General features: G+C 38.5%; 1 protein-coding gene across 6 annotated transcripts in view; it reads right to left on the bottom strand.

Annotated features, from left to right (window-relative positions):
* RABGAP1L (RAB GTPase activating protein 1 like) overlaps positions 1-23,666 on the bottom strand; it is a 214,823-nt gene that overhangs the window by 154,835 nt on the left and 36,322 nt on the right. For all 6 annotated transcript variants that reach the window (XM_090145951.1, XM_090145952.1, XM_031595541.2 and 3 more), the window contains 6 exons: positions 23,423-23,583; positions 22,291-22,401; positions 17,840-17,906; positions 15,632-15,734; positions 13,780-13,946; positions 9,673-9,817 (listed from right to left, as the gene is read on the bottom strand). In XM_090145951.1, the coding sequence (XP_090002077.1) occupies positions 9,673-9,817; positions 13,780-13,946; positions 15,632-15,734; positions 17,840-17,906; positions 22,291-22,401; positions 23,423-23,583 (754 nt within the window). The remainder of the gene's footprint in view (positions 1-9,672; positions 9,818-13,779; positions 13,947-15,631; positions 15,735-17,839; positions 17,907-22,290; positions 22,402-23,422; positions 23,584-23,666) is intronic.

Here is a 23,666-nt window from a genome sequence, read left to right as displayed (position 1 = left end):
GCAGTAACAACCCAGTTTTGAAGTGTTTTGGAAGCTTATGCAGCTGTTCACTACAGTGAAAGGGAACTTTTTAGAACAGCTCCTGATGCGATCACGGCTTTGCAGTTATTCTGAGCTTTTTCTGCAGAAAACACCGCGAAAAATTAAACGTGAGTACGATTTTGACAACACCAAATGTTAAATGGTGCCCTCAGCACCTCTGTTAATGAAACCCAGTCTCAGTGAGGCAGTGAAACAGCCCCGTTATCCTCAGAGTACAGGCAGCTCAGGTGGCAGAATGCCTGAGCTTGCTCTGGAGCTATCTCAAGAAGCTACATCTTCATCCTTGTCATTCAGACTTCAATTACAACATTTCTATTGTTTACTCTCAGCAATTGCCAAAGGCAAGTCAGTAATGGAAACATCATCAGGTTTTGAATCTGGTAACAAAACACGAGGACAAAAGATAACTGTATTTCAAGGACAAATAATGGCAAAAGTGCTGTACCGACAGAATAAGGAAGCACAACAAATGTTTGGGTTTTTTTTTTAATTGCAAGGCAAAGTATTTAAACATAGGTTGGTTTTATGCTTTGGAACCAGTACGGCTGTTTGTATGTCACATTAGATGGCAATAAAACAAAAAAAAAAGAAACATTTTAAATGGACAAAAAGTTCCTGATTCTAAAGACTCACAAACCTCTGTATACACACTAAAGTTGGAGATGGAAACATGGGGATGTAAAAATAAACAAACAGAAGGATCATTTTAACTAAATTCTCATCAAATTCTTACCATACTAAAGCATTTAGAAAAGAAGCTACACTTAATACTTCTGGGCTGTTATCTGATTCAAACACAAGCTCGCCAAGGAACATCAACACCAGCCAATGCAGAAAAGCCTTCCTTCCCTCACCAGGTCAGTATGCTACACAACATCCTTCAAAGCTCCTAAGGAGATCAGTGTTACATAGCATCATTATCCCAATCAGATGCAGCACAAAGCTACAGTGCTTCAGCCCTGGAAACTCTTTCATCTGGAAGGCTTCACGGTAGTTGGAATGTATTATTCAGTTGTATGTCAGAAAATCACAGGCCTTAATTAGAAATGCCATATGCTCCCTTTCAAAAGACACTAACGTCAAATTTGAAAATAGAACAGGGCAAAGGGTGGAGAATAAACAGCTTTAAAAATCTCTACTTTGTTTCCATTCTGAAGACTTTTCACATGCTCTGATCTGTGCGATCCCTTCGGTATAAATTAAGGAAAAAAAAGAAAAGAAAACAGATCCTGGGAGGAATTTTTAGCTGTACAAATTCTTCCCTGAAGCGTGCCTTTTTCCCCACACACTGTATAGCATCTATAAGCCAGCAGCATTAGCCAAAGCATAGTTTTATCCTGATTCTGCAGGGAATGCAATAGAACCCTCCCTCTGGATGTATCATGTATTTTTCTCTTATTTTTATGTCCCGCCCTCTCAGAAGCTCTCAGCTGCAAATCTGCCCGCACACCTCAGCAGAACAGGAGGACAAGGACTGCCAAGGAAGCAAACCGGAGTGGCTGGGTTGTGAATGTGTGCAACACATCGCCTCTGAGGATACTTACAGCCAATAATGTCTCTTTTTTAACGCAGTACATGCTCTTACTTTGTGGATGGACATCCCACAAAACAGTTGCTTACATTTCAAGTTTCACTTTAATGCAAGCCCGAAGGATTGAACTTAAACAGCCAGCATCACGCTGCATGGCTTCAGCACAGAATCACAGAATATCTTGGTTTGGAAGAGACCTTCTGCTCTAAGCAGCTCTAGTTACATTAAGGTCACTCAGGGTGTTGAGAGCAAGTGTAGAGTCTTGAAGATCGTCAAGAAAGATGATTCCAGAATCTCTCTAGACAACCCGTTCCACTGCTTGAGCAATGATGCTTTTAAAAACAGTGAGTAGCTTTAATTTTAAGCATGCAGTGTAACAGAAGTCACTTCAAACCTCATCATTCAGTCACTGCGGGCCTCTGAGTAGAGAATGGCTCCATCTTCAAGTCCTGCTGCAGTGCTTGTAGATAACAATAAGGTTCTCCTCTGGACAAGTTTTGTTTCCCATCCTCAATAAACACAGTTCCTTTAAATTATCACAGCACAGTATGTGCTGCAGCCTTCTGATCAGCCTGGTGACATCCATGCAGTGTCAGCATCTGTCTGGTACTGTGCAGCTCCAAACTGGACACAATTTGCATGAGATAAATACTGAAGCCTGTACAGATATCACTGGGGCTGGGGAAGAAGCTACCTCATCATTCATTATTTGAGAGCCTATTTTGAAGAGGGCACAGAGAGTTACATTTTAAGAGGCCCAGCGCTTATGTCATTTATTAAGTTAAAATACTTTATTGACCAGGCTCAACTGGAACTTTATTCTGCCTTTAAAAGACAGCCTCCATCCTGTAGGAGTGCTCTTATGAAAGACCTTTCACCATTCCGTGAGAAATAAAGCTGGGCTCTTTATACTTGGTAACTAATAATTTGGAAAACATTTCCTGATGTGCTCTGCCTTCCAACAGCAGAGGCATAGCCCAAAAAGCTACTTTCAGTGGGACCATCCTGTGCCACAAGTCAAACCAAAAGAGCTTTTGACTACCTCCCAAGACCACCGTGGAGTGTTCAACACAAGCCTTACAAGAGAGCTCAGGTAGGTTATCCAAGCTGCTCCTTTTTCAGCTTGACCACAGAAAACACAGGCCTGGATCACACAGCCCCCTGCAGACACTTGTTAACAGACAGACCTCCAGTTACTCCCCCAAGTTCACTCCAAGCCCTTCTTACTGTAGCTCATGGACCACCTCTCCCAGTTCTCAATGCTTTCTTCTCCAACTTACACCAATTGCTTTTTTCTCCTAAAGAGAGCAGACAATTTTAAAAACAATTTTAACATATCTCACATTAAAAAAGAATCTTTGTCTGTCCAGTTCTTCTCTCATAAGACACGTTTTCAATGCTTCTGCTCATTTCTGACTATTTCATCCAGCCTCTTTCCAACTGCTCTGTATTTTCTCAGTGAGCCACGTTCAAACAAAACACCAAGACCTCATGTGTCAAAAACAGTAGAATCATGCAGATGCATTCTCTTGATCATAAGCTAATATCTCACAGAAATAAAACACACACACACTTGCATACAAAGTCTTGGCCTTTTCCTTCCCTTCACGTATCCTGACAGCACGATGCTATCCTCCTGTCCCTCCTCAGGTACCTGGCAGACTCTTAGGAAAAAGCAAGCAGCTTTGTGTATCAGAATTGTCCATTTTTGGCATAAGGGAATAGATGCCAGTTAAGAACTCTTGCTCCTGTCAACAAAAAAATAGGTGTTAAGTAGGCTTGAGTGTTTCTGACCTTGCAAATGAGGGGGAATTGGTTGGTTTTTTTTTTCATTTTTCTTAAAAGTTACCTTTAAAAAAACACTCTTCTTTTATCCTGGTTTGAAACAAACATTATAGATACAGACAGAGCTAAGTTTTAAGAAAGCAGCTCTGTTCCCCTTGAAAGAAGCCTACTAGATTACTTGAAGTACCGCAGTGCCTTAGAAGTCAGACTAATATGTTGACACAAAATGCAAATAAATTAGAAAACTACAGTGTTGATACCAAGAGTTCAGCATACAAGCAAATAAGTACAGTCTGAAGTGAGTGAAAACGCATGAATATAGCAGAAAAAAAAATGAACAGGTGGGGTGTGAAGAAGAAAAAAGGATTTTTAATGAGTTTTAATTGAGAAGCTGTTACAAGTGAAATAAAGAGTAGGTGGAACTGAAAAATAATATACTTGGAGCAGCCTGAGCAGGGCAGCTTGTAGGAGAAGGAAATTAGGTTGTAAAGATTGGTGGGAATAGAATGGGAATAATTCAAAAATGAGAAGTTTGAACATTATGTAGGAGAAGAACAAAAATGAAGGCAGGGCTGACGTTGGCAGCATATCATCAGGGCAACAAGATAGAGACTTTACATGGAATCATTCCATACATTAGAAATGAAAGATGATCATGAGAAAGGCCACAAAAAAAGCAAGTTTCCATTTATAAGGCAAAAGGAAATTATATAGAGCATGAGCTATAGTTGTGCCAGGGAAGACAAGAGGGAAATAAAGTTTAAAGTCATGAAGTTGATTCTAATATTAAATAAGGCAAACTTTCAGAAAGATTCAACTTATCGGTGCATTACAAAATATTTAGATGAAGGCAAAAAGCCTCAAAATGCTTTCTAAGTCATACATTTATGAAATGCCAATCCTCAGAAGATTTACAACAGGAAATTAACCAAATACAGCACATTTCCAAAGTCAGGGGGAAAAATAATGATCAGCATCAGAAAAAAAAAAAAAAAAAGGATTTAGAATATAAATGAAGAAAACCTGCACTAAGTTCTGTTCACAGAGTTCTGTTAGTATTTAAGTTACATAAAAGACTTGAAGAAAATTAGCTTCTCATCTGCTGGAGTGCACAGAGAGCAAAAACAAAAATGAAAGCCTGCATCTGATAAGCAGTGGAGGAAATCATGCCTGTCCTTCACTGCCACTCACACTCAGACTGCATACAAGAATGGCTCTCACACAAGTAGTGCAGCCTGTGCAGTATCTCAGCATCTACATCTCCACTTTGGAACAATCCCATTGGTGCAGTGTGAAATGAGTAGCCAAGCTGCCATTTTCTTCTCAATACAATTAAAAATCCCTCAGTTCCACATCACAGTTTGTACACAGGCACCGACTTACTGTCGTAGAACAAAATTAAAATTCACAGCAATAAACCTCAACTCTTCATCCATGTCTGAGTGCAGAAGTGTGCAAAGATTTTACCCTTTTGCAGCAAATGCACAAGCAGGCCACTCTGACATCTCTATACGTGATGGAAAAGTGCCTGAAGCTGAATAAAAGAGCTTCAGTTCAGTAGTTTTGCTCCCACACAGATGACAAAGCCAACTCAGCGCTGCTCAGCGGAGGTATTCTTGTAAATACAAACATCTTCCACATGTACTCTGCTGTCTGAAACTGACATCCTTGAGAACATGCAAGAAAAAAAATCAAGCGTGAGATGCTGTCACAGTTCTATGACAATGCAACTCACCATTCAATGTGACTGAGCTTTAGCATTTGCAGATTAATTCCCTATTTGATATTTACCTCTAAAACTGAAATGGAAAAATGGGGAATCTCAGGGTTGTTTCCATTTCACGTACAACCTTGCAATTTCATCACTATCAGTTCTTCATTTGAAACTGCAGAACTGCTTTAAGTTGAAGCCGTTTTAAATATTTGCCTTTTTAATGGAAAGTCCACACTTGCATGAATAAATGTGAATGTGGTCGTAACAATAACAACCTCCATCATCCAGTGCAAATTAACAAAAGTCCTCTGCATCTTTTGTTTGCTAACATATACATAAACAAAGTGATCACATCCCATCTAACACAACAATTTTAATAACAGAAGTTAACTCCTAAGGCAAGACAACCCAAGACAATGGACAATGCAGTCCATCAAATACCATCCAGACTGCTTTCATTTGGAAGTTACAGATTCACATTTCTTCAAAGCACTTGTGTTTTAAGAATCTCTGACAGAACTTCAAGCAAAGGTTAACTAGTATCTGTCAAACACAGCTTAATAAACTTAGGATTTGTTAAATTTTAATTCATTTTTATGGCATCAACAAGAATACTCCAAAACAGATTCAGTGTTATCTTGTTTAGGGCCCAGCATCATTACTCTGCGTTTTGAGCTAATATAAGAAACAGTTCCTATGAATTACATAAAGTTATTTTTAATATGGGTAAAAAAACAGAGTTGATTATTTCCATAGTGCTAATGTCATTCATCTCACTCACTCATCCTCATTTGTTCACATCCTCCCTGATCATAAGCCCCTATTTTATCACAAAATACTCCGAATAGTTCTACTAACTCCTAAAATATCACCTCCTCTACTCTTCTGCCTTTTCAGTTCCTGAGAACAGCCTCCAACCACTCACAACATTTGACCCAGCATCTTAATTTAGCCTCAATGATCAGCTCTGATCATTCAGCGTTGCCCACTCCTCAATCATTCTACCCATCCAGTCTTCCTGGGCTGCCCAAAAAACATTACTACCTCAGATTTCTTTGAAGCTTTCACAGTCCTCTATCTTTTCATCTTCACAGTCAAATTTCACCATCTCCACACTCAATTTCCATACCTCATACATTAATTTCTCTATTGTATAACACTTCCCTTTGTACTTAGAGCTAAGGCAGTTAGAACAGAGAGGAAGCATTACCCTGTTTGTTATTTCTTCTCTTCTGCTGCCCTTTCCTACTCCTACAGCTTGATATTTATGTATAATTTTTCCTTACTAAAAGAGAAAATTATTAAACACCAAACACATTTCAGTAGGCCCCTTGCTGGTACTGCGTTGTCAACTGGATCCCAGCTGTCAGAAATGAAGCATCTTTGAACATCAAGAAATCTACTGTTGCAGTAAATAAAACCCACAAACATTATTGCATTTCTGGAAGTCATCTCAGATGGTTCTAGAGCCAGTTTGCAGCTCATCCTCCAGCTTCTTTCCAGAGAGCTTGGTAAGGATGTTAACCTTCACCTAACATCAATGACCTGTTTTGGAATGTGTGCTAAGTACCCTGTGTTTACTCTGAGTCTAATGGATGGCTTGGGAGAAGAGTTAGTAACCAGGCACTTGAGACCACATAAAACATAAGCAAAAGTCTTCAGCTTACTTGCAGTCAGTTTAAAGACTCTGGAAAGACAAAGTATTTTGTGGTTCTAAACACAACTGCTCCTTATTTACAGTGACCCTTAACCTCTTAACAGCGCCCTAATTGAAGACATAACTCAAATAGCTGTCTACTATTCTCCTGCAAAGTTTGATTATTTTAAAAAGAAAAAAAATATTAGAGTCAAAGAAAGGTCAGGATTCCATCTATCATCTAAGGAAGCCTTCCTGCTAAAAGAAGCCAACTTATTCTCCCCCTTTGTATGCTCTCCCTTGCAAATCCTTCTGCCAGAAGCACTTTCTCCAGTGCTTCAGCTCACAGAGTAACTGAGGAGGATCAGTTCAACCAATAGTGCTCTGCTCTTCTTACCAGGTCATACTCAGAATTCCATGTTAGCAATGCAGCTTTCTGCTTAGGGATGAAAATTGATACTTAAAGCTTTCATTTGAAACTTTTCCAGAAAGCAAGAATTTTCTCATTAGATATTTGATTCTTTTAAGTTTAAGATTCTTTTAAACCTGACTTCAAGAGAAAATTTCTTACTAAGGAGTGTACTTCAGACTCCAGATTTTGACAAGGAATCATTAATATTAATTAATGTTTTTAAAAATGCTGTCTGCAGAGCAACGAACCTTAGATGACAGAGTTGCCAGAAATATCTATTACAGTATTAATAAGTAAAAAAAAATTAAAAAAAAGTTGACCCAAAAGATCTCTAAGTATCTACTTCACAATCTTTGCAAACATTAGTTTTCAATTGAAAAGCTATGTAAAGAAAGAAGCTAAAATGGAAAGAAAAAAATGAGTAAAAGCTAAGAATAATATATAGGGAAAATATGTTTGTCCTTTCATTAAAATAAAAAGAACAAGAATATTGAAAAAATGCCTTCTTATGAAGATAACCTTTATTCACATACTCACAAATATGACATCTCACCAACTGTGTGCACGGAGTACATAGAAAGCAGGTAAGTTACAGATGAGTCATGCATTCTCACAGCGTTACACAAACAAAACTTGAATGTAGTGTTTCTAAACTAAATTAATGTTCTGTACGAGTGCAGTATATGTCTTTAAATATATATAAAAAGAGATAAAAATCCTCAATATCTGTAAATGGGTACACCAGCCTCTGGTCTATCTAATATTCTTTATAATGCAAACTTGCCATTGGAGCAAGCAGAAAAAAAATCTACGTGGCCAGAGAGCCTTAACATTAAAGAAAAGAAAAAGCTTTCTTCCAAGGCTAAGACACTGTAAACTCAAGGTTTTTTCCATCATCATAATTAGTACCCTGAAAAGAAAAAGAAAGAAAAAGAATGAAGAGATTTATTTAGAACAACTGGCAGTGACTCATTTAACCTGCATATCCACTAGGATAGATAACTTCTAAGCAGATAGTTCTAAATGCAGTTTCCATGAGAACAGAGTCACATCATGGTATTTTTATGTCTTCTCTTAGGATGTAATCCACATTTATAATACGGAAACGAGCATTAGGAAGCGAAACCAAAGTCAAACTTCGGTTCATGCCTCATATGAACACACACCCTATAATAAAATATAGCTGCTTTGTAATAGCACCAAGAGGACAATAGCCACATTATTACTAATTGAGCTACATTCATCAAATTCTACAACAGCGCTTTTACTCTTCTTGGTGAGAAGTAATGTGGAGGGGAAAAAAAAAATTCAAGTTATTATTTGAGTCCTGTCCTATCAAATAAGGTCCAGAAAGCATTCTGACTGTCAGAGCACAAACATCCAGCAAGGAAAAGAATACCCATAAATGTTGAGCTTCACTACACTGAACCACAAGACCTGAAGGTCAATCTGAAATAATTCCTGCTATAAACAGTAAGGCGTTCTCAAGTAACAATTTAACATAAAAGTTCCATTCGAGATAATGCTATTTTTACTTTTTAGAATTGATAGTGGAATGACAGTGGTAGTCAACACCCACCCTGCCAAATTCAAAGATCCGTTAGCTATGTTTTTTTAAGCATGGTGTCACCTGGGATTTGAGTTTTCTGGCTTGTAAATAGAAGGGAGTAAACGTACCTGCCTGCTCCTGTGTTAACCACAGGGTGCTGACTCCCACTGCATAAACTGATATTCAATTATTTACAATCAAGTATGAATCTAGAAGGAATTTTTCCACTGTAATAAGCAAAACTTTTTACACTATTGACAGAACAGTGCCAGAAATAAGTGTAACTCTGTAAAACTGTCACGAGTTCTGGAAGGTTGGATGTCCTAATGAAGAAGGCCCCTTGAGAGCCTGTTCTGAAGGCTACAAGCCAACCTTCGGGGACTACAGTAGGCCAAGGGCTTCCAAAAACAAGAGAAAGACTCTGAGGAACCATTAGCCTTGGAAGAAGAAGGCAAATACTACGTGTCCATCAACAGCAGCAATCCACAATGCACTCGCCAACTGAACCTAGAGGTATTTTGATTTGTAAGTGCAAAAAAACTCATTATCACACGCTTCACATACAGATCAGGTGCAGGAGAATTCCCTTTGTGAGACTGTTACCCTGTAGGTTCTTTTCCTGCACACAGGCATTTACAGCCAGCCATTTCAATGCTGTTCTTTAGCAGCACAAAGGCAAATGGCTTCTGATCAGATGAAAAACACTCTAGCAAAGGTTTTCTATCACATTAGCAGAGCACAAGGGTAGCAGTAACAAATTTTGAAGCATACAGAAAAATAGCAATGTACAGTCTGATGCTGCTATTAGAAGAACTCCAAATAACAGGGTTGGCAAAAAATGCTATTGCTCAACAAACTGCTGCCAGAAGAAAGTAATGTGAACTTGCTGCCCAGAACAGCTGTATTTCTATTAGACACAAATAGGAAGAATTGAGTAAACAATCAGCAAAAATATAATGGTACTGTCTACAGAAACTACAAGTGCTTGCTTATTTATTCTTACCTTCTTCTGCCTCATCTTCCTGGGATGATACAGGCCCCCCTCCACTTGTTGGGCTGAGCAGTTGCTCTTCTCTTGCAGACTCTCTTCGTAGACTGGCAACTTCATAAATGGGATCCCCAGCACTGGTGTGGCTTTTTCCTTCAGACTAAAACAAAATAGGTGCGTTTATTAGAACCCCCTATTGACAATTCCAACTCTAATAGTATGCCAAAATCAACCCAAAACACACAAATTTCTTATTGCAGCTAAACAGTAGTTTGGGCAAGACTCCCTAAGATTCCTCTGCAATGGCATATGTAGGCTGGCTGTAATACACAGCTATGTTTCTCTTTTGAGGTTTATGGTCCAAAGATGCAAATAAAACTGCATTATTTCCAATGCTGTCTCTTCGCTTCCAGTTTAATTACCATCAGAAAAACCTTTCCCATTTAAATATAGAGACGAGGGCAAGGAGAAACTGCAGCAAAATGAAAGAGGAGAGAACAAGCAGGGAAAAAAAATAGGGTAACTGACATAAACACAGTAACAGGAATCAGCTGCCTCAGAGGAAAAAGTTAAGGGTTTTCGTAGGTAAGGAGAAAACTAAACAACAAATCCTAATGCTTTTTGAAAGCCATGAATTGAAAAGCTCCTTACTGTTTTACTCAAGCAAAAACAATAGAACAATTTAGCTTTATTTCAGAGCAGAATCTGTAATACAGTCCTTTCAATGGACTTGTGTTTGTAGCCTGAGAGTTACCTATTTGTAATATATATGTAAGTATTATATATATATACATACTACCTACACATTACACACATGTATATATAAGCTTGCATGTCTGTGTGGGTGTGTGAAGGAACTGCATACATATGTCAATGTAACAAATTAATTACCTTGGCAATTGGAGAGCAGTGCTTAACTATACAGAACTGAGGGCAGAACATTTTCCCTAGAAAGCACTTAGTTCTGTAGCAGCAGCTTTTATTCTTTTCACCTGCCTTTTTGGGAATTCAGTAACTCTCAGGGCAAATTTGGGGAGCAAGGAGAAATGGTTTTAGTGTTACTTCCAGGTGGAAAAGTTTAGAGTTTAATTTACCTCTTCTGCATTCAGTGGACATCTATGTGAAAAAAGGTACCCACATCCCACCGGATGCAGCAGTGTGAGTTTTTAAAAGGAAAACCAGCAGTAGCTTTTACTCTGAGCTCCAGCTCTGAAAACAATTATTATTCAGTGACATGCAGTGATTAATATACTCACAGAGAGTTACACAAAATTGAAAACTAATGGTTATAGTAAATGAACTAGAACCAAAACTCTTTCTGTTTTGTTATTTGTGTTCTTATCTAATCAGTTCAAATAAGGTAATTTTCTGAGGATATTAAGAACATCAAATTATCCATGAAAATAAAGGAATACAGTCTCAGAGTGTATTCAGTTAGATTCAAATGCAAAAGTAGGAAGGATTTGGAAGACAACATCATGACACCTTTTGCTGGAGATGGATGACTGCTGAACAGAAGTGGCATTTCAGCAAGCTGCTGACATTGCTAAGATAGGTAGCTTAAATAGGGACAGCTTGCACTATTGCAGCATTCACAATTTTGTACTGACAAATCCCACCCTATTTCAAAGACATTAATCATTCAGATCTGCCTCCTTTAAAGTTGATACTCCCTGAAGTAGACAGTCACAGGGCTCCAATTAGCAGCCAGTTTTGCTGACTGAACTTCTCAAAGTGCTTAATGAACTTTGGGATGAAGGCATGAATATCCTGTATTTTTTTTAGACATCCAGCAGGATATTACAGCCATTATCCCCGTTTTACTTTCACAGAATACTTTTATCATGCAATTACAAAGTACTTGACTAAATTGATACCTCTGAGTGTTATTCACCATCATTATCTGTAGCTTTCATTTGAGCAGGAGTAAGGCATGAGGTACTATGGATTTTGCTGCAGCATACACAAATGACAAATCTTTGGTGCCTTGCACGTGCTCTGGTTGAATGCAAGAGCCATCTTTGTACAACACAAGTAACTCTGCACAGCAATAGCATTATTGCCATGATTTTACATCCAAAGGCAAACTATACCTCAGGATTTGTTGTCCTACACAGAGAAGCCACCTCTCCGTAGAGCTGATGTTACCAACTTGCAGGTCTGCTTAAATCTAACTGCCTTCTCAAATGGTGCCCAAGTGGCTGATCCCAGTGCCACCTGCAAAGCTGCTTTCAAAGGAGCAAGAGTCCCAAGGATTGGGCTCTCAAAGAGCTACTGCAACACAAGCTGTGCAGCCAGTAACTGGATGAATAAACAGTCGCTACAGCTCAACCACACAGATCCTGCCATCCATAATCTGAGCCTCATCTGGGAGGAAGTTTAACAAGATTAAATATGTTCCTCTTCTCAAAGTCTGCAGAGCAGCTTCTCAGGATTCTACAGGTGTAAGAAAAGCTTGTGGTTTTTAGGGAGAGAAGGCAAGTATGTTTTGTCACATTATAAGGGGGGAGAAAGGAAAAAGAACGCATCCGTATTACTCAAAAATGATATAGTTGTAAATGACTTACTGGAAATCTTAATTGATTATAGATGAGTATCAAACAGTTGAGAAAGCAGCATCTTCAAATGCATTTTCCTTAAATTTAAAATGTAGATACTCTCAACATTTGCATATAAGAGGGAATTTAAGAAAATGTGAGAAAACCAAGCTACTGTGCTAATCTCTAGAACTACATAAAGAGCATTTCATGAGATTTATTTACTAGATGTTAAACAGCTACTATTTTTCTATATAACACGTACACAGCCTGTTCTTCAACACTCATTACTGCACTGCACAGAAAGATGACAATTAAAACACTCACACTAAGCTCAGTAGAATTAAATCACTCCCATTTGGTTTCATTAGTCAAAGATGATGGATCATTATTCCAATGCAAACAACACTGTTAGCCTCTGCTGCTCATTTTTTGAGCTGAAACTCCAGCATAAGTCTTTGGAGAAAGCAGGTCAATGCTCGCTGCACAAGGATGCAGTTGTACACCACCCAACACTGATGATGGGAAGACATACAAACTTCATGCATTTCAATCCTGCACTGCTCACAGCACTGGGTCTTTAGCATTCTGTTCAGTAGGGAGCTATTCTACAGCCATTACCAGATGAGATGGATATAACATCTCTCAGTGCTTGAGGAAGTAATAAATGCACATTCATCACACAAACACAGGACTGGGAAAGCTAACAGAGGGAGTACACTACTATGCATTAAGCTTCATCTTCACCACTTCTCCCCTCCATAGAACAGGGTGGTTTTTTGTACACCTTCAAAGCTGAACTCCAAGGAACAAAAGTATTGCAGACAAATAGCTTGCAAAAAACTCTTCTTTACTCTTCTTTCCACATTTCTTAAGGTTATAGTCACCAGTATGAACAACACTAACTTACTCATTGCAACAATAATCCCCCGCCCTTCACAGAACCCTAGGGCAGTGAAGGATGTGAATTTAGCACATTTTATATATTCATCAGCAAGCATGAGTGTGAAAATATAACTTCTCCATGTGTCTGAACTTGCTTCTTCCAAATAATCTTCTTTCATGTATCTCTTTTGAAAAAACACAGAGAAACTCACCTCCTCAGATACCCTGAAACAAACTGTTAGCAATCAGCTCTTTTAAACTACTGCCTTTAATTGATTACATCCTCACAGATGCATACGTTTGGATTTTGAACCTTAGTACCCAGGATTTCCCTCTGTTAGATACAACATACTTGTTGTAAAGTCAGCTGAAGTCATTTCCTGATTTTACCAGTCAAATGGCCTTGCTTTAAATGTCTGCACATAGGTCAGACTGTAGGAAATTATGGAGAATTCAACAGATATGTCTAAAACTGTTTAAGCCCACGAAGCCTTATGATATATATAATAAAGCAGTTTACAGAGAGCATTGAAGAACAGTACATGCTACTTAATTATGCATTTAAACCTTTCAGCAATAACTAGCTTTAAAAAAAAATATCTACTGAGACAAAGGTGTCAACATTATAAAGGCTAAATTAAAAGAAACAAAACAAACATTCCCAGCACCAAATTCTCTTTAAAAAATGAGCACACAATACCTGTTTCAACTTCATATAGAAAGTTTCTGTGAAGGTTTTCCTGCTGAAGTACCAGAAGCGTTCGTTGGCAGGATACACGCGCACAACAGTCTCCAGCAAAAATCTCACTGGTTCTACTACTTCAGTAACAACCATATCCACTGCCACAGTCATGTACACACGCTTATCTGAAACACAAAAATAAGTCACGTGCAGAAAAAGTTGTCAAAGGACAAATTCCTTAAAACAATAAACAAGCGAGCTGCTGCTCAAATTGAAAACTGACTCAAAGGAACACTTTAGAGCCTTGTTTATCTCCATACTCTGTTAGTTATAAGGACTAGGAAGGACATGGAGCTGTTGGAGAGGGTCCAGAGGAGGGCCGTAGAGATGATCAGAGGGCTGGAGCACCTCCACCATAGGGACAGGCTGAGAGAGCTGGGGTTGTTCTTCCTGGAGAGGACTCTATGGAGGCCTTATAGCAGCCTTGCAGTACCTGAAGAGGCCCACAGGAGAGCTGGGGAGGGACTTTTTATAAGGGCATGTAGCAACAGAGAAGGAGAAATGGCTACGAATAGGAAGAGAGTACATTTAGACTGAATATTAGGAGGAAAGTCTTTACTGTGAGGGCAGTGAAACACTGGAACAGGTTGCTCAGAGGCTGTAAATGCCACCTCCCTGGAGGTGTTCAAGGCCAGGTTGGCTGGGGCTGTGAGCAACCTGGTCTGGTGGAAAGTGTCCCTGCCTATAGCAGAGGTTGGATCTAGATGGACTTAAATGGCCCTTCCAATCCAAACCATTCTATGATTCTATGACTAAAGAGGTTTCACCTGCCCTTTTCCCACTCTATGGGTCAGATGATCTTTGTAGCGGCAGTGTGCAATGCTATTTTTTTCTCCTTTCATACCTAAGCATAATTCAAAATAAAGCAAAATACACAATCAACCAGAAGATGAAGCAGAAACAGTTCAAGTGTATCTTGTAAATTTAGAATGCAAGAAAAAGATTGTGCCTTTTGAAAACATTTATGAAGTGTAGCAACCAGCGCTTTGAAACAGAATTGATATCCTTCAGCCAGGAAGCACAGCTTTTTGAAATAAACACTGAACATCAGGTTTTGAACACCTAGGTTCTCACGTTCTCAGACCAAAGAGGCAAGCAGGCATTTAAAAACTAAATACACCTTTAAAAACCAAACAACAGCACACAGGAAGTCATATCCTAAAATGGAAACTGTGTCAAGCTTCACAGCAAGTAGTTTCACACAATAGTCTACATGCTACTAGAAATAATGTGATTTGAAAAACCAGCAGGAAAACAGCAACACTGACTGCATATCCTTGGCTATGCTTTTATGCCACTGATGGGAGCTCTGTCTTGGAACAGGAAACAGACTCCAGATTTGCATTAAGACTTTATATCGCATCAGAGAACATCAATTCCAGCAATAAGGAATGCAAGTGCTTCTGCACATCACTTCTTCAAAGATGAAGGCCATGTAATGCTATTTGTAATCAGCTCACCTCCAAGTTAAAAGAAAAATAGCAGCAATGTCTAGGTTTTATACTACTCTGCTGGTTAAAGAATGGGAAAAACTACTGTATGCTTAGGGAGCAAAAATCCTGATAATCAGGGAGGAGGAACATAAGGCCAAACACTAGCGTAGTATCTCTAAACCTGCAACACAAGGGTCTACATCCAATTATTCACATTTCTGTGTTGCATATGTGTGTACAGAAAAGTTCTGTTTCTAGTCACAGATGCTCAGAACATGATGGTGTATGTACTCAGACATATATGTCCTGATTCCCAGGAAAAAATATATGCATCAAACTCAGGTCATATAAAAAATAGGTAAGTTAGATTAAATTACCTTTAGGTGTTTCCTCATTAAGTACTAGAAACATAGGTGCATTAGGATTCCACAGTCCAGTAATTACATAAGCCTTCCCATCAGAGCTTTTTCCCATGGATTCCTAGAAATAAAAGAGAAAGAAGGGATTTCATTAGAGATCAAAAGAGACAGAGTATGGGGAGGTAAAACAGTTCTAGGAATTTAAGAATATCATTGTAGTCACATTAGAGAACAAAACCCAAAGTGAGAACAGGGTATAATGGACTGGAAAGTGGCATAGGGAAATAGCAAAGAAAGAAGAAACATTATACACAAGAAACTGAAGGCAAAGATAGCTTAACCTACTTTTTTAATACTTATTAAAATAGAGGCTTTTGGTGGGATGTCTGCCACTACTGTCTAAGCAGAAATATTATGTGATGATGGAATATAAGAGACTTCAAAAAATTAAACTAGTATCACAGTATCACAGAATTGCTCAGGTTGGAAAAGACCTCAAAGATCATCAAGTCCAACCACAACCTAGCCATACTACCCTAACTCTAACAATCCTCTGCTAAATCATGTCCCTGGGCACCACATCCAAACAGTTTTTAAACACATCCAGGGATGGTGACTCAACCACCTTCCTGGGAGCCTATTCCAGTGCTTAACAACCCTTCCTGTAAAGTTTTTCCTGATATCCAGCCTAAACCTCCCCTGGAGCAACTTGAGGCCATTTCCCCTTGTCCTGTCACCAGTGAGAAGAGACCAACCCCGCTCTCACTGTATACAGAGAAACAGCCCAGAATATAATCTTATTTAAGACCTTAATTACATCAATCAAAAAATTACGTTAGTGTTTTTACTCCAAAATTATCTCTCTGCCATGCTTGCCCCTGAGTTGCTCAGGCACGAACTTTCTCTAAGTATGACAGCAGTTTGCAACCCCAGTCCATAAAAATTTGACATTTAAAGAACCAAGTTTCAGGACAACATGCAAATAAAGTCAAAAGAGCCACGTATCTTCAAGTTAGTAACAACAGCAAAGCCTCTGTATTTGCATTAGGATAATCTTATGCCATGCATCTGTTACTTCCAGAAATGCTTTCTGTAGACCTGCTAGGAACAGTCAGAGTGCATGACCTCCACACCAGTAATGGTTCATACTTCCTGCAGTTTCCTTGTGCAGTTCCTATGGATCCAACAAGCTTGCATGGTAGCCACTTCATAGGTAAATGGGACTGACATTCCTACTCTGCAATCTGATTTGTAGGATTTGTGGGAGTGACCAAGTTCTCCAAGTTTAAGGAGGAAGAAAGGCAGTTGTAAGAAAAACACACAGAAGATAATTTAATAAGCTATCACATCCAGCAGTTAAACGTATGGAACTAGGGCTGGGATAAAGATATGGATTCAAATATGCAGCCTGTACAGTAAAAACACGTTATATGGGTTCATTATGCTCTGTAACTCATAATTTATTCTATTTTCCATCAATCAAAAATTGAAATGTAACATCAGAACTAATATCAACAAATGAAAACTGTGTTAGCATGTACATAAACACAACAGCACACGAGTATCTTACCTCTGACAAGAGTATTGAATACCACCAGCTAGAATCATCAACATGGATAAAGAAGTGGACAAGTCAGAACTGACTGTGCAATTCCAAAATGTCTGGCTGATTTAATTTGAGCACTTTTTGACTTGAAAACAGTTGAATTCTTGTCCACTGCATATAACTGAATTGATACTATCACAAAGTATCCTATTAACTTGCAGCTCTCTCAGATGCAACTCATTATAAGAAAGGAAGGTTCTTAAAGATATGCAACTCTTTCAAGCTCTGAGCAAGAATTTTAATTCAGATTAAGCAATTAATGGCAACATTTTCAGCAAAAAACAGCACCAGATCTCTAATATCCAAACATAAAGACAATTATTGGCTCTAAATTTTTAGATAACACGCTTAATAAATACAGTTATTTGAGCAACTAGCTATCAGCTGACATAACCAATCAATTTAACAAAAACAGATGCCACAGATTTGACATGAGATGTTCTGTCCGTTGCATGAAGCATTTGTTTCTAGTCTTAAGATAGAAGATCCAGGATTTAAGAAACCAAAGTAAACAAAAGTGGCAGTTTTGTTTTTGGAGGGTGCTTTTATATGGTTGGGGCTCTTTGTTTGCTTTTTAAATTACCTATCTTATTAAAAGGATTACTAAAAACATACATTACCATGTCTAGTAAATGCATGTCGCTGTTCTTCACATTTCTTCCAGGACTCAGCAGCATCCCAAAGCATCTGTGAAGTTTTATCAAAAATATATATATAAACATATATGCTAGCATTTCAAAGACAAAAACATTTTGTTGAACAAAATGGCACAGCACCCACTGCTTCTAATTTAGAGAAAATCTCAGTAATTTTCTGCTAGTGTTATGGCAACACTCAGCAAACATCATAATATATATAACAGAAGTGACAATAAAATTATTTTCCAGAATGAAGACAACAGAAATTAGTGTCTAACCTATGAATTAATTGCTCTTAAAGACAATTCAAAACACTAAGTTTAAAAGACACAAGATTCCCCTACACAAATGAGACAGATTGGCAACATGAAAATAAATTTTAAATGTGCTTTCATACAATTAAATTAAAGTAACAATTTACATATTTTATAACCCATAACTTCACTGGTGTAAATCAACATCACCCAGCTTCACAAATCCTTAACAACACCAATTTGCTCTGGTCTTACATTTCTGCCTATTTTTTTTACATCTGATCCTCTCTATTATACAGATGCAAGGATTCTTCACAGTCACAACTTATGGCCCTCAAATGTTACATGACGAATCACTGTGACAACCTGCCATTAGAATGAGATTTTAAAAACAACAAAAAGACCTCCCACCAGTGTCCCCCCACACTCTCAAAGTAGAGTATTAATCCAGTATAAACCAGCTTCAATTTTGCCCAATAGATTCTATACCAGTCTCATTACCTTCATTTCCCAGTACTCACTGTACTCAAAAAAATGGATCTAACAGGCCAAAGCAAGTAGGCTCACACCTTTCTTGCCACAAGCAAAAATCACCTCATCAGGTTTCATTAATGTCCTGCTAACCTCTTCTGTACGTGTGCCTGTTCTCTGCTCTCACCTTTACTTCAGACACTGGTCACTTTTTTGTAGGTTTTAATACTATTTCAATAACTGTTAGCTATTTCAAGATGCATCTTGCTTGCTTACACCTGATCAAATCACGGGATGCTTTATGATTGTCATTTCATTAAGGAATGCAAGATAAAAAGACTTAACAAGAGTTCTCTACAATTGCCCCACCATCTAAAGTGTGTATATATAAGAGTAGAAAGCAGCTTCTGCTATAGATTTTTCAACCTAAACAGAAGGGACAAAGGAAGTCTCATGGCCATCACCACCACTATGTGAGTACTCTGCCACAGAGATCATACATCAGCCAAGGTCCTGAATTCCAGTCCAGTCATTTAACTAGCAATCTTTCTTGACAGTTTTAAAAGTAAAAAAATAATTGAAGCATGAAACTTCCCTAAACAATCATCTAGACTTTTGAACTTTCTGCAGTTTCTGCAAATCACCTTTACATCTCTCCTCTGAGCACACTCCACTATGAAGAAGAAACATTGAACCACTGTTGTGATGTACAACAAATGGTGCAAGCTGTCTATTATGTTAGACCTCAAACAAGGGGAAAGAAACTTTCAAGCAATTGCATAATGAAATGTTATGAAAAAAGGGATCATAGTTCGGAGGGGTTTGCTTTGAGAACTTTTCATTCATTTTGTTCAATTTCTAAGAATCTCCAAAAACACAGATTAAATAACTTCTCTGGGCAATCTGTTCCAGTGCTCAGCTCCCTTTGTACTGATAGCAATTAACCCAGCAGAGGAGTTTCCAGAGAAATTTGGGCCCACTGACTCCAATCCTTCCACTCTGCACCTCCAGGAAGGGCCAGGCTCCATCTCTTCCCTACCCTTCTCCCAGGCACCTGAAGGCACCACAAGCAGCTCACATTCTCACCTTCTCTAAGACTCAATGAAAGACGCTCCATCATCTGGGCAGCTCAGTTATCCAAAGGAAAATTCAGATTTCTCAGCAAGCAAAAATCCTAAGATATTATCCGAACAGCCAGAGGACAGTAGTGCAGACAATATTTTCACAGCTTTCAAGCAAAAACTCTCTCATGGACTGTAGCAAATAAAACAGTAGACAGTGATGAAGACTCACCCATACAGCGTAACGCAGTGCCAGATAAAACAACAGTGCAGATGCCAGGACTTGTACTGAGCCACATGAGCAGGCTTCTGAGAGACTAATGAGCCCAGGCAGAACGTACCATGGACCAACTGCACCACTTTTCGTTCCTGAGGTAGAAATAGCTCAGAAGGAGCTATAGTTTATTACAACAGAGTGGTCACTAGCTTCTGGTAAGGCTGCTGAAGGAACCTGCAGGCCTGAGATTCAGAGGCAGGTGAGATATCTGTGCTTTTCTAAGGCACCAGCTCACCAGATCCCAGCCCTCACTGCACTTCTGTCAGATGGAAATAGGCTGTGATGTACTTCTCAAAGATTCTGGCCTGTATGCTTCCAAAAGAAAGGCAATCAGTAAAATGTCATTCCTGAAGAAGTAGATACTGATGATGACTGGTAACATCCTGCTACTGGAAAAGTCAAGGCTACTCTTCTAAGTTCAAAAGAATAAAATGACTTCAAATGAGTTCAAGCAATAGCGAGCAACCAGGCAGCATTCTGCACGTCAATCCTACAATACAGGCTCTAGCCTAAGGTACACTTCCATGACTTGGTATGAGTGTTCCACATGAACAGTAGTTTTCTACCATAAGACACCTCTCAACAAGAACAAAGGCAATCCTATTGCCTCTCAGAACAAAAGGCTGTTTCCTCACTCTCCGAAACAACTCTCTTACATCCCTCAATTATTAACCACAATTTTCTTCTTGAGCCCTGTAAGTAACAGAGACGTGATACCCCACGCAGCAGCCATGAGCCTACAAGGTGCCACCCACAGCTGCAATGCAGGACAGAACGATGCTTCTTCACCTGCTTTGAACAACAGAAAAGCAGACAAGCCCCAGGTCAAATAGGCATCACAGGCAGAAAGCAGCACAGGATCCCCTGTGGGAAACACCTACTCTGTCTATCCCAGCCCTATCTGAACACCTGGCATCAGCAGAGGTTTCTCAGGTGGTTTTTCCTGAAAGCATCAACACAGATTTTGGAGCACTTTTGACTACAGGCCACTCTTCTTCAGCAACAATCACATTTTTCCATTATGATTTCCCTTAGAAATACTTCTGAAAATGCATTAAATAGCTAAGAAGTTCTCATGCAATGTCAATTGACCATGCTATTTTTTTTTATTTCAGAATTGTATTCTGTATGTATATAAAATGACTTGCAAGGTTGTGCTTGTCACACCAATTAGATAACTTACTAGCAAAGCTTGTGGTGATAAAAATAACATCCATATTGAATCATCCTAAATACCATCTAAGTTAAAGCTCTTTTCTAATGAAGATAGTTTTAGGAGGAAAAAAAAACAAACAAACCAACACAAAACCAAACCCCTTAAGATTCCTCACAAGGAAAATGCTGAGTAGAGAATTAACATTATTCAGAAAAGCTTAACAGTTCATCGTCCATGAACTTTCAAATCAACTTTATTTCAATTACAAATTTAATCTACTGAGAAGCAAAAGAACAGTTTTATAGTATTGATAAAATAATCTGCTGTGTCCTTTCTGTTCCAGAAAATTACAGTTTCATTTTTGAAAAAAATAGCCTGAAAGCAAACAGAGATCAATCGTAGGCTATATGAGATTTTTAGATTCTCCTGTTATCTTGAACTCTCTTCAATAGAACTGAATTCTCCTATTGTTACTTTTTTGGTAAGATTGCCATCTGGTGGCATTTGCTCTTTTTAAAATATGAGGTATTGAGAAAGAATTTCCTAATTTAAGGTAATGCAATGCCTACTACTGTTGTAGCACAAGTCCCCTTTTACTGAACGTATCAACAAAGAGTTACTCTTCATGCACATGGTCTGCTTTTTGTGCAGCTGACTTCCTCCAAAGATATTTATTTTGTCTAAAAAAACTCTCCCCTCATTTAGTTTCCAGTAAATACACCTTTGGTCACCTACCATACCTGAGATCCTCACTACTACTTCAAGATAAATATTGGAAGAGGAAACAGATCTAAGATTAACATAGTTCAGACAACCCAACTTGGTTACTTTCACAACACAGTCAATGGTGATAAGGAAGGGTTATAATAAACATGTGTTTCTGTGCTACTTAAGAACAAGAAAACACAAAATGAAAAATATATGAATGCCCTGAGTATCCTAGTTCAAAAAATTCACATTCAAAAAATGCAATTAAAATGAAAAGTCTGCTTATTACATGCTCTGCTTCCAAGACATCATGTTTCCACCTTAAAAATCACATCAGTTACTTAAAAAGATAATTAAAATTTAACCATGCAGCTATAAGGGAATTTTATTATGCAATAATACTGTGTCACTGTTTTCCTTCTTTCAGTTGCATAACCTGCAAATCCAGGTTGAGAACAAGTGTTCTCATAAAAAGGCAATCTGCATTACTTTTATATGGCTCTTACCTTTCAATGGCCAATTCTTTGTTCGAGAGCTGCTGAACTGTAATCACCACTTTCTTCTCAATTCCCTGCTTAAGTTTGAAATATAATTTGTCTCTGTCCTTTGGCACAGGGCTAAAAGAAATTTTTTAAAAGTTAGTATAAAAAGAGGACATCAACTGTGAAGTACAGCAGAGAACAGTAACCCACTTAAGCTGTTTATAACTTGTTTGAGACCTCACCATTTAAACTTGGTTAATAAACCAACACTGAAGAAAAAAGCTATATCTTGCACTTAGTATCTTAACTATCCAGAGAAATTACCAGGATCACATAGCCAAAAATGCATAGGGTATTTTGGTTTTTGAAATAAGAGAACATGTACCATATGAACCAAAAAACCAACAGGACATTTTCACAGAATCAACTCTTCTCATCAAGCCTGTCCATTTTAGAAGTCAGGTAATTAACTATTAGGTTAAAAAATATTTTGCTTCCCTGTAACGCTCAGAGAACTTTACACATTCTAAACCTTCAATTCATTCAGAATTCACAGAATCACAGAATGGCCAGGGTTGGAAGGGACCCCAAGCACCATGAGTCTCCAACCCCCCTGCCACAGGCAGGGCCACCAACCTCCACATTTCATAGCAGCCCAGGCTGCCCAGGGCCCCATCCAACCTGGCCTTGAACACCTCCAGGGACGGGGCATCCACAGCCTCTCTGGGCAGCTGTTCCAGCACCTCACTTCTCTCATGTAAAAAGCTTCCCCCTGACATCCAACCTAAATCTTCCCTCCTTTAATTAAACTAACTTAAAGGAGCACTATGTTGTATTTATTCAGGAAAACTGGTTTGACAGAAGTTTGTACAGACATCCTACCATCTTTTCCATTTGCACAGGCCTATCTTGAGTATTTCTGTCAACAGATACATCTTTAAACAAAGCTAATTTCAAAAGGGTGCTGATGTTTAAATCCTTAAACAGAAAACATACAGAGAAGAAAACTATAAAAACAAAGCAATAGCTTCCTCCTTACAGCAGGTCCACTTATGAAAAGAAGCCAAATCAGTTTCACTGCAGCACAACAGTTGTGCGTTCTGCAAGGATGCTTGATTCAAAAAGATTTTCAACTTTCCCATTCCATTCAGATTACCTGAAATTTCCTTTTCCATCATCTTCTTTGACTTCTAAGGAAACACTGAAAGTGTACACATCACTGTCTGGAGTAGGAAGAACAAAGTCCTTAACGTGATCAGATGCTTGTTTGGAAGAACGTTTGAACGCTGTGGAGAAGCTATATAGAATTCGGCTGACCTGCAGAAAAGCAGAAGAACAAGTAGTATTATAAATACTAAAACACGAAAAAAACACCCATCTTTGCTCTTTTTTTTTCCTTT

The sequence above is a fragment of the Phasianus colchicus genome, chromosome 9 (assembly GCF_987193195.1).
Source record: "Phasianus colchicus chromosome 9, bPhaCol1.hap1.1, whole genome shotgun sequence".
NCBI classification, from domain to species: Eukaryota; Metazoa; Chordata; class Aves; order Galliformes; family Phasianidae; genus Phasianus; species Phasianus colchicus.
This window is presented reverse-complemented; position numbering and strand designations above follow the sequence as displayed.